This window comes from Pseudorca crassidens, chromosome 5, assembly GCF_039906515.1.
Source record: "Pseudorca crassidens isolate mPseCra1 chromosome 5, mPseCra1.hap1, whole genome shotgun sequence".
NCBI lineage: Eukaryota > Metazoa > Chordata > Mammalia > Artiodactyla > Delphinidae > Pseudorca > Pseudorca crassidens.
This window is the reverse complement of record NC_090300.1, coordinates 35118803-35135812: the sequence shown is the minus strand read 5'-3', so window position 1 is coordinate 35135812 and position 17010 is coordinate 35118803. Positions and strand designations below refer to the sequence as shown.

The 17010-nt window shown below is 38.4% G+C and overlaps 1 protein-coding gene across 5 annotated transcripts in view; it reads left to right on the top strand.

Annotated features, from left to right (window-relative positions):
- Nucleotides 1–17010, top strand: part of PPP2R3A (protein phosphatase 2 regulatory subunit B''alpha) — a 222791-nt gene that overhangs the window by 52152 nt on the left and 153629 nt on the right. For all 5 annotated transcript variants that reach the window (XM_067737736.1, XM_067737738.1, XM_067737739.1 and 2 more), the window contains one exon: nt 4081–6539. In XM_067737736.1, coding sequence (XP_067593837.1) covers nt 4545–6539 — 1995 coding nt within the window. In that variant the 5' untranslated portion in view covers nt 4081–4544. The remainder of the gene's footprint in view (nt 1–4080; nt 6540–17010) is intronic.

Here is a 17010-nt window from a genome sequence, read left to right as displayed (position 1 = left end):
TCTCCTTCCTATTGTGGCCTTACTGCACCTTTCTTGGTGCAGTAATATTGCACATTCTATCATTCAACAAATCATATCAGCTCTACCTTTGAAATACATACAGTTTAAATGTCTCCAGTGTTCCTCTCCTGGTTCAAGCCCCCAGCCTTCTTGCCTGGTTTATTGCTATAGCCCCTGACTTGTTTCTTCTTATCTTGCTCCTCTGCAATCTCCTCTGAACACAGAAGCCAAAATTACCAATTTAAAATGTAAGTCTGCCAGCAATCCCATTACTGGGCATATACCCTGAGAAAACCATAATTCAAAAAGAGTCATGTACCACGGTGTTCATTGCAGCACTATTTACGATAGCCAGGACATTGAGGCAACCTAAGTGTCTATCGACAGATGAACGGATAAAGAAGATGTGGCACATATATACAATGGAATATTACTCAGCCATAAAAGGAAACGAAATTGAGTTATTTATAGTGAGGTGGATGGACCTAAAGTCTGTCATACAGAGTGAAGTAAGTCAGAAAGAGAAAAACAAATACTTTATGCTAACACATATATATGGAATCTAAAAAAAAAAAAATGGTTCTGATGAGCCTAGGGGCAGGACAGGAATAAAGACACAGATGTAGAGAATGGACTTGAGGACACGGGGAGGGGGAAGGGTAAGCTGGGACGAAGTGAGAGAGTGGCATCAACATATATACACTACCGAATGTAAAATAATTAGCTAGTGGGAAGCAGCTGCATAGCACAGGGAGATCAGCTCAGTGCTTTCGTGACCACATAGACGGGTGGAATAGGGAGGGTGGGAGGGAGATGCAAGAGGGAGGGGATATGGGGATATACGTATACATATAGCTGATTCCCTTTGTTATACAGCAGAAACTAACACAACGTTGTAAAGCAGTTATACTCCAATAAAGATGTTACATAACTAACTAAAAAAAAAATATAAATCTGATCATGTCATTTCTCTGCTCAGTAGACATCAGTTGTATCCCAGCTCACTCAGAGTAAAGCCAAATTCATCTTAATAGTCTACAGACCCTGCATGGTTTAGTGTCCTACCTTTCCTTTCTGACCTCGTCACTCACACTGCCCCCCTTGCTTTCTCTACTCTGTTCATGTTAGTCTCCTTGTCATTCTTGTAGTAAGTCAAGCATACTCATACCTCAGAGCCTTTTTACTTATGGTTATTCTGCCTGAGATGTTTTAGCCCAAAATACCTCCTCAACCTGCTCCCTCTCTTCTTTCAGATCTCTGTTCAGATGTCAGTGAGGTCTTCCCTGACTGCCCTTTGTAACACAGTACCCTCTCATCCTTTCTAAGCCCTTGCTCCACTTCATTTTTCTCTATTGCACATATCACCATCTAAGTTATATGTTTACTTATGTGTTGTTTTTCTTTTTCCAGCTAGATTGTCAGTTCAGTAGGTACAGGGACTGTATTCACTGCTGTATCTCTAGCACTTAGCAAGTGCCTGGCACATAGTAGGCACTCAGTATTTATTGATTAAGTAGGAACATTGATTAAACCTTTCTGTTTTGTTTCTTTAATTTTTTTCTTTTATTCTTTTTTTTCTTTTTTTAATTAATTTTTTTATTGAGTATAGTTGATTTACAATGTTGTGTTAGTCTCTGCTGTACAGCAAAGTGAGTAAGTTATACGTATTCTATGATAGTTTGTGTCCCTCCATCTGGCAGATATAACAATTAGAAACATATACACATCTAACAACACAGTATCAAAATACAGAAAGCAAAACAAATTAAGGGAGCAATAGAAAACTCAACAATAATATTTGGAGACTTCAGTAGCCCCACTTTCAATAATGGATAGAACTACTAGGCGGAAGTTGATTGAACCTTTTTGGACGTCAACTTACAGCATGGTTTAAAAGCCTTTTTTTTTTTTTTAAGTAAGAGAATGTTAAATTCTATCCATTGATGACGAGAGAGAGAGGTCTGCATGTAGCAGGCTCTGAGAGGATGAGATCAAGAGCAGTAATAAAGGTTGTTTTTCTCTCTCTCTCTCAGAGAGTAAGAAAAGAGATGATGGTAGTGTAATAATTTCCAAGTATAGAGGAAGTTGTACAATCAAGAACAAGCACTATGTGTTGGCCATCTTTAATAAACTCAAAATGGATCAAACACCTGAACATAAGGCCAGACACTATAAAACTCTTAGAGGAAAACATAGGGACTTCCCTGGTGGCGCAGTGGTTGAGAGTCCGCCTGCCGATGCAGGGGACGCGGGATCGTGCCCCGGTCCGGGAAGATCCCACATGCCGCGGAGCAGCTGGGCCCGTGAGCCATGGCCGCTGAGCCTGCATGCCCGGAGCCTGTGCTCCTCAATGGGAGAGGCCACAGCAGTGGGAGGCCCGTGTGCCACAAAAAAAAAAAAAAAAAAAAAATAGGCAGAACACTCTTTGACATAAATCACAACAAGATCTTTCTTGACCCACCTCCTAGAGTAATAAAAATAAAACCAAAAATAAACAAATGGGACCTAATGAAACCTCAAAGCTTTTGCACAGCAAAGGAAACCATAAACAAGATGAAAAGCAACCCTCAGAATGGGAGAAAATATTTGGAAATGAAGCAACTGACAAAGGATTAATCTCCAAAATATACAAACAGCTCATACAGCTCAATATCAAAAAAACACAACCCAATCACAAAATGGGTGCAAGACCTAAACAGACATTTCACCAAAGAAGACATACAAATGGCCAACAAACAGATGAAATGCTCAACATCACTAATTATTAGATAAATGCAAATCAAAACTGCAGTGAGGTGTCACCTCACACCAGTCAGAATGGCCATCATCAAAAATTCTACAAACAATAAATGCTGGAGAGGTTGTGGAGAAAAGGGAACCCACTTGCACGGTTGGTGGGAGTGTAGATTGGTATAGTCACTATGGAGAACAGTATGGAGGTTCCTTAAAAAACTAAAAATAGAACTACCATATGATCCTACAATCCCACTCCTGGGCATATATCCAGAGAAAACTATAATTTGAAAAGATACATGCACCCCAGTGTTTATTGCAGCACTATTTACAATAGCCAAGACATGGAAGCAACCTAAATGTCCATCAGCAGAGGAATGGATAAGGAAGATGTGGTAAATGTATATAATGGAATATTACTCAGCCATAAAAAGGAACAAAATTGGGTTATTTGTAGAGACGTGGATGGACCTAAAGACTGTCATATAGAGTGAAGTAAGTCAGAAAGAGAAAAACAAATATCGTATATTAACGCATATATGTGGAATCTAGAAAAATGGTATAAATGATCTTATTTGCAAAGCAGAAATAGAGACACATAGAGAACCAATGTACAGATACCAAGGGGGAAAGGAGGGGAGTGGGATGAATTGGGAGATTGGGATTGACGTATATACACTATTGATACTATGTATAAAATAGATAACTAATGAGAACCTACTGTATAGCTCAGGGAACTCTACTCAGTGCTCTGTGGTGACCTAAACAGGAAGGAAATCCAAAAAAGAGGGGATATATGTATACATCTAGCTGATTTACCTTGCTGTACAGTAGAAACTAACTCAACATTGTAAAGCAACTATACTCCAAGAAAAATTAAAAGGAAAAAAAAGAAAACTAGGTTGATGGAAGCAAAATGTTGATGCAGGTCAGTAGCAGAAAATAAGGCTATAGGTGACGAATAGATGTTAAAAGTGTTGAAAATGAGTCAAAGGAGCTAGGCCTGCCATGATGCCTGATAGAGATCAGTAATGTGAATTCTTGAACTATGAGAGGTGTGAAAGCTCTCTAAATCCAGGCTAATTAGTGTCATGTAAGATAGCAAGGAGGGTAGGATAAGAAATACCAATTGAGAGGCAGTTGTAACAAGGCAGAGTTGAGGTATCACTACTCTAGGTTAGTAAGGAGTATATGAAGCAAAGGCATGAATCAAAGATAAGCCGTCAGTGATGTGGCAAAGAATGAGGTGATTAACTGCATATGGGATGCAAAGGGAGAGGAAATAAAAGGTTCTCTCAGTATTAAGAGATCATATTCCCTTTTAATTATTTTCTTTTTTCATTATAGGTTTTCCTGTCATTCACAGAAAAATGGATCATTTAAACCTTTGGAGGACTCAGTTATCACAATACTTCTATACTACCAACTGAGATTCATGTATATTTATGACCATAAATGTCTGCATCATAGAACTGCTGAAGAACTAAAAGAGAATATTCTTTAATCTTCTTAAAATTTATTCCTAAAAATAATCCTATAGTGTCATGATATTACTAAATTAAACTAGAAGGCACAGTTATTAAATTATTAGACTTGTTAATAAGAGCACACATGTGCAACGGCTACTGTATCCTGACAGTTACCAAACCTCAAATTTTGATGATTTCCCTTTGTGGGAAAGGTCATTATATTTGCAAGAAACCACTGAACATTGTCATCAAATATATTTTCAGCTGAGTGTCTTTTAGGAGAATTTACTTGAAACAAGTTCTAGAAAATTCCATGCCCCACCACTAAGTGGATTTGATATTATGGCAGCAACTTACAGACTTGTGGTTAGTACTGTGAACCACTACAGCAGTGTGGTGATAGACCGGCGTTTTGAGCAAGCTGTACATTATTGCACTGGAACCTGCCACACCTTCACCCATGGAGTTGACTGCATTGTGGTCCATCATAGTGTTTGTGCAGACCTCTTACACATCCCTGTGTCTCAGTTCAGAGATGCAGATCTGGACTCTCTGTTTCTACCCCATGAAAATGGGTTTTCCTCAGCTGAAGATGACTATCCCCATCAGGCCCTCACAGGCATACCCAGGGTCAGGAAAGGATCTACATTTCAGAACACCTGTAACTTAAAGGACATTGCAGGAGAAGCAATCAGTTTTGCCAGTGGGAAAATAAAAGAATTTTCCCTTGAAAAACTCAAAAACTCTAACCACGCAGCTTACAGAAAGGGAAGGAAAGTTAAGTCTGACTCATTTAACAGGAGGTCAGTTGATTTTGACTTGCTCTGTGGCCATTATAACCATGATGGGAACTCCCCATCCTTTGGTTTACTCCGGAGTTCCTCAGTGGAGGAAAAATCTTTATCCCATAGAAACTCACTCGATACGAACCTGACTTCATTGCTTCTTCACAACTTCTCTGAAGAAGACCTGGTTACTCAGATTTTGGAAAAACATAAAATAGATAATTTTTCTTCTGGAACAGACATAAAGATGTGCTTAGACATCTTGCTAAAATGCTCTGAGGATTTGAAAAAATGCACAGACATCATAAAACAATGTATAAAGAAAAAGTCAGGGAGTAGCATCAGTGAAGGAAATGGTAATGATGCAATTTCTAGCTCTGAAACTGTCTATATGAATGTAATGACCAGGTTAGCATCCTATCTGAAAAAGCTACCATTTGAATTCATGCAGTCTGGGAATAATGAGGCTATAGATTTAACAGAACTGGTCAGTAATATGCCTAGTTTACAACTGACTCCCTTCTCCCCAGTATTTGGCACTGAACAGCCCCCTAAGTATGAGGATGTTGTCCAGCTCTCAGCCCCTGACTCTGGACACTTTCAAACTATAGAACTGCAAGATGACAAGCACAGTTCTAGGAAAACAGACACTGTAAAATCCATTCCAAACAACTCTACAAATTCCTTGTGTAATTTAGAGATAAGTGATCCCAGACCTCTAAAAGATGTCCAGCTTCAATCACAGTCATTAACCATGAACGCTTTAGAAAATGTTTCTTCTGGTAATCTAGTGGAAACCCTTTATATTGAGGAAGAGTCAGATGGAAAGAAAACATTAGATAAAGGACAGAGGACAGAAAATGGACCCAGTCAGGAGTTGTTAAAGGTAAATGAAGATAGAGCAGAATTATCAGTTCGTGGTACTCATCTTAAAAAATGCCCTGCCTCAATGCAAAATGAAATTGGTAAGATATTTGAGAAATCAGTTGTTAATCTACCTGAGGAAGGTCTTAAATCAAAAGTTCCTAAAGTTGAAGAGGGAAACCACAGAGATTTTATGAATCCTAACAGTCAGGAAGAGATAGATAAATTGTTAATGGATTTGGAATCTTTCTCACAGAAAATGGAGACCTCTCTAAGAGAGCCACTTGCCAAAGGTAAAAGCTCTGTCTCTCTAAATAGTCATAGTCAGTTGACTGGTCACCTCCCTGTAGATCTTGAGCCTGAATCTAAAGTCTCTTCACCCACGGAAAAAGTCTCACCTTCCTGCCTAACAAGGATTATTGAAACCAACGGACACAAAATAGAGGAAGAGGATCGAGCCCTCTTACTGCGAATTCTAGAAAGCATTGAAGACTTTGCTCAAGAACTGGTTGAATGCAAATCAGGCAGAGGGAACCTATCACAAGAAAAAGAGATGATGCAAATTCTACAAGAAACCTTGACAACTTCCTCGCAGGCCAGTTTATCAGTCTGTAGAAGTCCTGTTGGTGATAAAGCCAATAACACTACCTCAGTGGTTTTGATTCAGCAGACCCCAGAGGTGATCAAGGTAAGACCCGACAATCTTCAGTTCTGAGATGTCGCCAAAGAAATGTTCTAATGTTTGCAAAATTTATAAACAGAAACTTTTTTTGTTACTCATTTTATGTTCTCCTAAAGCTCCTGCCCTGCACTAGGCACGGTCTCACTAAGTTCAGTGGAGAAAGCCAAAAAGCAAAATCTTTAGAGTCAGTCAGACTAGTTTTAGTTGCCTTCCCCACATCCTTTATCATCTTCCTAGCTCTGTGACCAAAGGAAAGTTACTTAGCCTTAATATTCTCATCTATATAATGGAAATAATAACGATCAAGATAACTTATGTGAAGCACAAGCAAGGTGCCTTACACAAAGTAGGCATTTAATATTAGTTCTTACCCTCAGTCAACCAGTAGGCCACTTATTACTGAGTGCTGTGTAGAGTGCAAGCCAGTGTAGAAGTTAAAATCTAGTTGGGGAAACAAAGCTAACATACCAGAAACAGTATGTGAACATGTAAGCATGTCTCTGAAAGTTTTGTTAGTGCAGTAGGTCTTCAAAGAAGGTAAAGACTAGAGGATGTGAGATTTCCTTCATCATGCAAGTGGGAATAAATATCCATCTACAGTCATAGGGTAGAAGTATTTTCAAAAGGCTTTGAATCTACCCTGCTACTGATAGCACTGTTTTTGAATAATCCCAGAAAGGGAGTTATCTGCCCATTTGTAGGTATGTGTGTGTGTCTTAGCACAACAGGATTATTTTTGTTCATTTTCCATGTCCAACGCAGTTGGTAAGAGGCTCTGCTCCACCTCACTCAGGGACCCAGGCTGATAGATGCTCCATGTCCCTACAGCTGCCCCATTGCCCCATCTGGAATATGTGGCCTGTGAGTTCACCAAGGGAGGCGAAGAAAGGGATGGAGCTTTTAACTGCCTTGTCCCACACATGACACACTTCCCATCTGCTCACAATCCAGTGATTCCAACCTGAAGTCTAAGAGTCATAGGGGAGCACATAAAATATTTGGTGAGCACTGTCTCTACCATATGAATATACCATACATGCCAACATGTATGAATTCAGACATGAAGCCAAAGCAAGTTGTAAAATAATGATATGAATTATTTAGAGATATTTACATTTGTCCAAAAAGTATGAATAAATACACGGATACATCAAATACAGTATTCAGAACAATGATTAATCCCTAGAGGAAGGAAGAGAGATGGAACTGAGGAAGGGTGTCCAGGGCCTCAGTAAAATTAGTAATGTTCTATTTCATAATCTGGTGATGGATTGTAAGTATTTTGTCATATTATTTTATGCCATGTTGTATATCTTTAATGTAGTAAATTTAAAAAACAAATGGATATTAGAGATGGCATAAATATGGCCAAGTTAAAAAACAAGTTACTTATTATTTTAGCATTAATGTTTTCATTGGAACAGGAAAAAATGCATATTGTGATCAGAATAAATTTTACCTCGTATTTGTTTTGTGGCTGTTGTTCTCCTGTGCACATTTTTAGTTACTAGTGACACTAAAGTTTAAAACAATAACTACTTAAGGTTATTAAATAATTTAGGTCTAAAGATCCTCAAGTGTTCACTGAGCATTTCTGTGAAGTCTCTGTGTGAGCCTCCTCATTCATTGATTCACAGATGGTAATATCTTTAGTTAATGTGAGTCAGTGCTGGGGGGATGAACTATGGAAATTAATTATAAAAATAAGAAAAAAATCCTTTCATGTACATAAGCAATTCTGATGTGCTTAATATTTTATAAAGAAAAGAAAATGCCTATATAGCAACCTCAAAATGGTAATAATAGAAGATCTAACAGTATTTGTGATCTGAGCCATGCCAAGATATTTAGATGTATTTTCTCACTATTTCCCCATTAAAAAAAACAGAGTCTACTTTCTCTGATGACATATTCCAATGTCTCACAGCCACTCTAGCCAGAAACTCTTACTGTAATATAGTGTTTTGAATTTTATTTAACCCTCTCGCCCCATTATCTTCTGAGAAAAAAGGAGACAAAATTCTTCTAGGAGAGGTGGGCTACAGAAAGCAGAAAATGTGAACTTGAAGCCAAGAATAGGTCCTGTGCAGCATCTCTCCTGTGTCCCTGGTTGACAGCTCATAAGTGGGTCTCCAATCTACGTACAGCTACCTGAAAATGACACAATGGCCTCTAATGAGCTCCCCAGTTTTTTGACAAGTATGGACTGAAGTCAAAATCATATTAAAAGACTCTCCCATAGGTCTTTTAAATAAGTTCCAATATCATAGAATAAAATTTGATGAGATTTCTTCTTTTTTTCCCCCCAGAGGTACATAATTTTTTTAATTGAGGTATAATTGACTTATAACATTATATTAGTTTCAGGTGTACAACATAACAACTTGATATTTGTATACACTGAAATAATCACCACAATAAGTCTTATTACCATCCATCGCCATTATAATTTTTATTTCTTTATTGAGATATTGAGATTTCTTCTTAATGAAAGTTGAAAAAGTAATTCATGAAAAGCTAATTTAAAGAAACAGGTAATATAAAATGTTTAATTCAGGAATGTACTTAATGCAAGAAAACAAAACTATTCTTCCTTGCCTCCTACCTTTTCATTTTTTTTATCTTTCTTTTCTTCTTATGAAATATTTTAAATCAGGAGATGGCAAACGTTTTCTATAAAGGGCCAAATAGTAAATATCTTAGGCTTTGCAGGTCACAAGTTCTCTGTCACATAGTCTTCTTTGTTGTTTGTTTGTTTAAACAACCTTTTAATAATATAAAACCATTCTTAGCTCCAAGTCTTAAAAAATAGGCAGTGGGCCAGATTTGGCCCACAGACTGTAGTTTTTCAACCTCTATTTTAAACAAATAGAAAAGTATTGTGAATGGTAGAAAAAGCATTCTTATTACTCACCACTTAGCTTTGTCAAATCTTAATGTTTTGCCATAGCTTTGTTTCAGATCTTTGTTTTACTTAATATTTTCATTAATATTATCATCATCGTTTAATAAAAGGTCATCTCAGATATAGTTGAAATCCCTAGGGCTCCCCTCCCCAGTATTCTCTCCCCTTTCCAGAAGTAACCACTTCCTGAAGTGTCAATATTTATCTCCTGCAAGCTTTTTTTTTAAAACGTTTTTTAAATTTTATTTATTTATTTTTGGCTGCATTGGGTCTTCGTTGCTGCGCGCGGGCTTTCTCTAGTTGCAGTGAACGGGGGCTACTCTTCATTGCAGTGCGTGGGCTTCTCATTGTGGTGGCTTCTCTTGTGGAGCGTGGGCTCAATAGTTGTGGCACACAGGATTAGTTGCCTCGTGGCATGTGGGATCTTCCTGGACCAGGCTCGAACCTGTGTCCCCTGCATTGGCAGGTGGATTCTTAACCACTGTGTCACCAGGGAAGTCCCATCCTGCAAGTTTTTATACAGTATTGTTGGTCATGTTTTTATTCTTGTATAAAAAAAATGAACAGAAAGTAGCAGAAAATAAAATCAGAGAGGTAGGTTAGGGCCAGCTTACGAATGACCTTCCTTGTATGCTATGCTAAATAGTTTGTCCTACAAAAAAGAAGCAGACTCTGGGCCTCCCTGGTGGCGCGGTGGTTGGGGGTCCGCCTGCCGATGCAGGGGACGCGGGTTCGTACCCCAGTCCGGGAGGATCCCACATGCCGTGGAGCGGCTGGGCCTGTGAGCCATGGCCGCTGAGCCTGCGCGTCCGGAGCCTGTGCTCCGCAACGGGAGAGGCCACAGCAGTGAGAGGCCTGCGTACCACCAAAAAAAAAAAAAAAAAAAAAAGAAGCAGACTCACAGATATAGAGAACAAACTAGTGGTTGCCAGTGGGGAGAGGGAAGCGGGGAGGGGCAATATAGGGTTGGGGGAGTAAGAGGTATAAACTACTAGGTATAAAATAAGCTACAAGGATATATTGTGCAACACGGGGAATATAGCCAATATTTTATAATAACTATAAATGGAGTATAACCTTTAAAAATTGTGAATTACTATATCATACACCTGTAACTTACATAATATTGTACAGCAACTATACTTCAATTTTTTAAAAAAGAATTTGTTCTAGGGGAGTGAGGAGCTAAAGAAGACTTTAAAGCAGAGGAGCCCCACAAGTACAGTTTTTTAAGAATAATAATTTTTTAAAGAATAATAAATTAAGGCTTTTATTTTTTCAACATTTTGGACAGTCAGAAATTTTCCAGTAGTTCAAAACATTTCAAGTAAAAGACTTACGTAAGGGGCATGTAGGAATTGCTTTTATATGACATTGATGATTATCCCTGAGAAGAAAGATTGACTTGACAATATTATATATAATTAATATTTTAATACATATGTATTTCAAAATAATTTCTCACAAGGAACAGTATTTGTTGTCCAGAAATACTATTCAAACCTATATTGGGAGAGGGAGTCAAATAGAAAATACTAGGAGGATGTTGAGAGATTGATAAAGAGGATATTGGTCTAAATCAGGGGTCAGCAACCTGTGGCCCATGGACCAAATGGGACCTGCCACCTGTGTTTGTAAATAGTTTTATTGGAACACAGCTACAGTCCTTCACTTACATATGGTCTATGACTGCTCTTGTGCTCTGCCTACTAAGCTGAGTAGTTACAACAGAGACCTTAAAGCCTAATATATTTACAATCTGCCCGTTTACAGAAAATGTTTGCTAATTCTTAGTCTAGATATTATTTCATTGTAGATCAGCAAAACAGACTTTTGATAAGGTTCAGTGTGATATTTTGTTAAAGACATTGGAAATCTTGGAAACATCATTAAATATCAATAGCAAAAACTACCAATGATGGATGGCAGTAAAACAGTGTACCAGTAGAAACAGAAAAGTAAGTAAGCCCAGAGTTTCAGAATCCTTCATCATGGGTTCTGATCTACACAGCTTTCTCCCCTTTCCTCTCCAGTCACTACCTATCTCTGACTTTTCCACTTAAGGTAGGTTCCTTTTTTTTTAACATCTTTATTGGAGTATAATTGCTTTACAATGTTGTGTTCGTTTCTGCTGTATAAAAAAGTGAATCAGCTATACATACACATATATCCACATATCCCTTCTCTCTTGCATCTCCCTCCCACCTTCCCTATCCCACCCCTCTAGGTGGTCACAAAGCACCGAGCTGAACTCCCTGTGCTATGTGGCAAAACAGATTCGTTTTCATCCCCTGTCTTATTGCCTGTTCTTTTTTCCTTTCTTTGCTCATGAAGTCTCTCACTGTGTCAAGTTATCTATATCATTGGTCAACAAATGAGTGTTTGCCTGTGTACATACATTTTTCACAAAGACTCTAAGTGACAGGAAACAATCCTGTAGGTCCTAGAATAGCTGAGATGTTATTCAGATGGGTCTGAAATGAGTTAAACAGAAGAGAACAGTATGTTTTCACTTATGTGTAGAATCTAAAAAATTAAAGCAAATGAATGAATATAACGAAACAGACTCACAGATATAGAGAACAAACTAGTGGTTACCAGTGGGTGGAGGGGTGGGAGATAGAGCAAGATAGGGGAAGGGGGTTAAGAGGTACAAACTACTAAGGAGAAAATAAAGAAGCTACAAGGATATATTGTACAGCATCGGGAATGTAGCCAATATTTTATAATAACTAAATGGAGTATAATCTATAAAAATACAAATCACTATGTTGTATACCTGAAACTAATATAATATTGTAAATCAACTATACTTCAATTTAAAAATAAAAAGAACAGCTTGTAGAGGAGAGAAAGGAGGTGTGGCTGAGGTTTCAAAGGGTTTCATAATAACAAATGGGTGAATTACTTAGGACATGTTTTGACATGGGACATTAAAAAATTTTTTAAACACTGAGAAAAATTGTACTGCTTTGGAAGTTCACGTAATAAATGATATTTTAATTCCATGTTTTATTACCTCCAGCAGATGGTATTACAGTCGTTTCTGGTCTGTTTTTAGCCTTATGGGGCAATAACCTGTTGGCTATTATTCACAGATTAAAATAATAAACCCTAGCCTCCCCTGAAAATTATTTACTTTTACTTAATTTTAGTAAAAACAAAGCCGGGGGAAATTTCCATTACTGCTTGTCTCAATGGAAAGAGTGGAGGGCAGGGGGAAGAATTCTTCAATGAAAGAGGAAGATTTTTTTTTAAGCTATACTATAATATTTAAGTCTAGTGAAACCTTACAAATTTCACTAATTGAGGGGGAAACCTGTCTGAATTACTAGAAAGTACAAATTAAAATTTTAATGTTTAATTTTTTAAAACTATTAATTTCAAAATTAAAGAGTAAAACTATTATCAGAGTATTGCCAGGTGTGAACTTTAGCTGGATCTATCTTAATAATGTGGTAAAGATCATTCATAGTTGTTAAAAATGATTAAAGAAGACAATTTAGGTGATCAAACAGGCTTTATTTAACACTTCATGAAGTAGAATCTCCTTTTGGAGAGTGGCAAAATGGAGTGGAAGGCAAGAAGCTTTTATAGGATAAAAAATGAAGAAAAAGGAAGAGGCAAATATCTGATTGGCTGGGGCCCCATAGTCAACCTTGTTTGGGGTGAGAAGGCCCACAGTTGGCTTGGCATTTGGGGATTAGCTGACTGAATATACAACATTTTTGGTCAAGTGGACCATTTACAGGGACACATAAGTTATCCAAGTTTTGGTTTGATGACATGGCAGAAGCAGCTCCATCTTGAGCCTAGAAGTTTATTTTAACATAGTTAATACATTATTGGTATGCAAAATGGAGGTTGCTAAAATGCTTTAAAATGCTTTTAAAAAGATAGTTTCTAAATAGCTTAAACATGTACTGTGTACAGCACACAGTTGGGGATAAAGATAAATCAGACATCATGAGCTTTGTGGAGCTCACAGTCTAGTAGGAGAGATGAGCTATTTACTGTGATGCAAAGTAGAAAGAATGGATTCCATGAAAGAGATAAGTGAAGTGCTACAGAGTTCAGAGGATGGAGAGAGAGATCCCAGCTTGTGGAATTCAAGGAAGTTTCTCTGGAGGAAATAGCATTTGGATGTGGATACCCTACTCTTATCCAATTAATTTACTTAAGGTCCTAAATGTTGGTGTTATTACAGTGTTAATGATACTAAGGGTAGAGGTTTATTTCTCACATTGGCTTAGACCATTTCCATACTGTTCCAGGACATCAAAATGTACCTTAATCTTCTCCATCTATCTTACAAATATAAGCCTTTGGTCCTAGGAGAATCCAGTAAGGGAGGCTAGATGGATAGATCATAAATCCATTGTTTCTCTCAAACCCAGGCTCTCTGGTAGTCTAATCTTGATGATCAAGGGCAAACGAAATGGGCTTAACAGAACTCCCCTTCCAAGAGAGTATAAAGGGAAGTATCAGGCTGCTGTGCTTATATTATTTCAAATTCCAAGTTAGTAGAATTCACACTAATAAAGTAAAGGGTTAAATGGGTGGGACCCATCTCCCATCATTTTTCTGCAGTTTTTAAGTCAGACTCTAAGCAGACATTCTATCTCACAACCTAATTCGTACCTTATCTTCTCTTTTACCACTTCAGACTCCAAAATTGTAATCTCCGGCTCCCAAACATACCCCTATAGAAATGTAAGCACATGCAGAGAGATTTATGAATTCCTCTCAAGTTTCTTTGCCTGAGCCACTATCCTCTATTGGCCTTTATTTAGCAAATGGTAGCGTTAAATAAGTATTTATTGAATGAATAAACAAAAAAGTGAATGAATAATCAGATGAAGGGATTTTTGCTTGTCTGCTTTGCCCCTTCTCAAATGGAAACTCTGCCCTCTTGCCTGAAGGCCATCTCTTTCCCGGCCCTTGGCTTCTCAAGGGTGCATGCAAAAGGACCTGACATAAGGTTCCCTTCTAGGACTTGAGGGTGGTGCCTCAGCAAGACTCAAATATCTCACCCAGACCTCTGGCCTCTTAATTCCTCTAGCTTTTAACACCTAAAAACCTATGGTGTTCTGGGGAAAATCCCATCACCTTCCCTGGCAAGAGGGGAGAACCCCATTAAAAGTGTACATCATTTTACCTTATCGCAGGATGGAAATTTCTTGATTATAGACTGTAGGCATTTTGAGGAGAGGGTGCTCCCTTATTAACCATTGCACCCTCAAGCCCTAGTGTAGTACCTCCATATACAAGCTGTTTGCTTAAATCCTGAAAATTCCTTTTCCCCATTCTCAGAAGTCCCATCTTCATCCCCATGGATTTAGGTTGGAAAAGAACTTTTCTGGACACTTAATTTCAGTACAGTTGTTTGTTTTTGTTTGTTTGTTTTTGGATGCCCAAGAGGGTCAGAGTAATCTTTTAAGGTGGGAAGGATTTACACTTATTACTAGCACTCACTTTGTTTTTTCTGACCCTGATCAGGAATATGTGTCTGAGATACCATTCCAGGGGCAATAATGGGCCTTCCTAGGTTAATGATCTAACATTACGGGTTTTTTCAAAGTTTAGATATTATATTCTATAATTTCATATATATATTTAAATGCAGAATAATTATGTAAATAAATAAAATTGTATCAAAGCACACTTTTGGAACCTTATTAAAAGTTTCTTCTGGAGCATTTCTCTTTTTACTTTCTAGGTTTTTATCCGTGCCTTCATTAAGATGAACCAGCCATGTCATTGAGGGAAAATGTTTCTTCTCCCCCAGCTTTATAGGTGCTGATGGTTTCTTGAGTTCAGTGCTGGGAATGTTTGACTAGAAATCAAAACACTCAAATAGGAAACCATTCTCCCTTCTACTTCATTAACCACCATGCAGATTAATAAAAGTAAAAAGGGATCTGGCCAGGGGCAAATATAAATTTGCAGAATGAGTTCAACCAGTGTTCCCCCTCCACCTTTAATGTCTTCTGAGATCAGGTCCTTTTGCATCTCCATCCGTTCTAATTAATCAACATCACTTATCTCAGATATGTCCCCACCTGTATTCAAAAGAATATGATAGATATGTATGTACTAATGTAGAAAAATGGTCAAGATAAATAGATAAAAATGTAAATTGCAAAACAGATGTACCAATGTGATCCCTTTTTGTTATTGATATGTCTGTGTGTACACAAAAAAATGGGGGGGGGGTAAATATGCTCCCAATTATGCATGTTCCTCTAGAAGTAAAATGCGAGACCCAGATATCCAGGTACTTCTGCTAAGTATAGCCCCCCCTACAGCCTCCAGAACAGGAGCGAGAAGGAGCTCCCAGAGCTCAGATTGCTCCTGGTAAGCAGTCCTCAGTTCCCCTCACCATTTCTGCCTTAAGACCATCAGGACTAATCTGATATGCCCTTCATCCCTGTTTACATTAGTCACCAGGGAAGTCTAGGAATCCAGATCATCACTTTCCTCCTCACCCTACTCTTGTACATCCCCTTTTCTGAGCCCAGCCCTAAAATCCTTTCACCATGCCCTCTTGATCATCCACTGGCAAAATGTCCTAGGTCATCAAACTCTTTTCTAAACATTCCCTTTACCTTCTTGTTCTAACTGAAACCTATTTCTCCCTAAGAGTACTATAGCCATGTGAAATGATGGCACTTTTCTTTCCCACTCCACCCCCTGTCTCACTGGATCTAGAGGAAGCAGTAAATGTTTTTACGTTTCATTGCAGCTTCCAGGCTATTCTTTTTCCCACCTCTCTGAAACTACCCTCCCCCAACTTTGAGCTAATGTCATCAGACTTGCCACCCACTACCCCTCCTTGATTTTAGTCATCTACCACCCCCAGGTCCCTTCCCTTATTTCTTGAAGATTTTAACTCCTGGCTGTACTTTCCAATACTACTTGCTAACATTCTTGTGAGTTTTCAGTAGATGAGGCATTCAGTACCTGGGCTTCTCAGTTCTTTGATCTCTCCTCCAGTGAGCTTGTCCTCTGCCCTTCTTTAGCTGCTCATTCTCTGGTCCTTTGTTTATGTCAGTGGCTTTAAAAATATGGTTCCCAACTAACAGCATTAGCATCACCTGGGAGCTGGATAGAAATGCATATCCTCAGGCCCCGGCCCAGGCCTACTAAATTAAAACTCTGAGGTTGAGGCCCAGCAACCTGTGCTTTAACAAGCCCTTTAGGTGATTCTCATACATGATCTTGTTTGAGAACCACTGTCATAGTTCATCATTAAAATCACTCTCTGAATGTACTCTGTTTCCATGCCTTGCCTTCATTTTGTGGTATTCATCTGGGAAAACTCCAACTGATGTTAAATGTGTTTCTGTCTACTCTGGGCTTTTATTTGTGCAGCTGACCTTGGCTGGAGAATATCACACAACCATACTGAGTGGTCTTCTGTTAAATTTATGACTGCCAACATACAGTGTGCCTTTAGCACTCTGGCAGTCCTACTACGTTTCCCTACTCCCTCACTTTCCCGCTCTGCAAATGACTCTTTTGTAGCTTCTTCTCTGTCCTCTAACATCTCCTCTTTCATCCTTGCCCTCA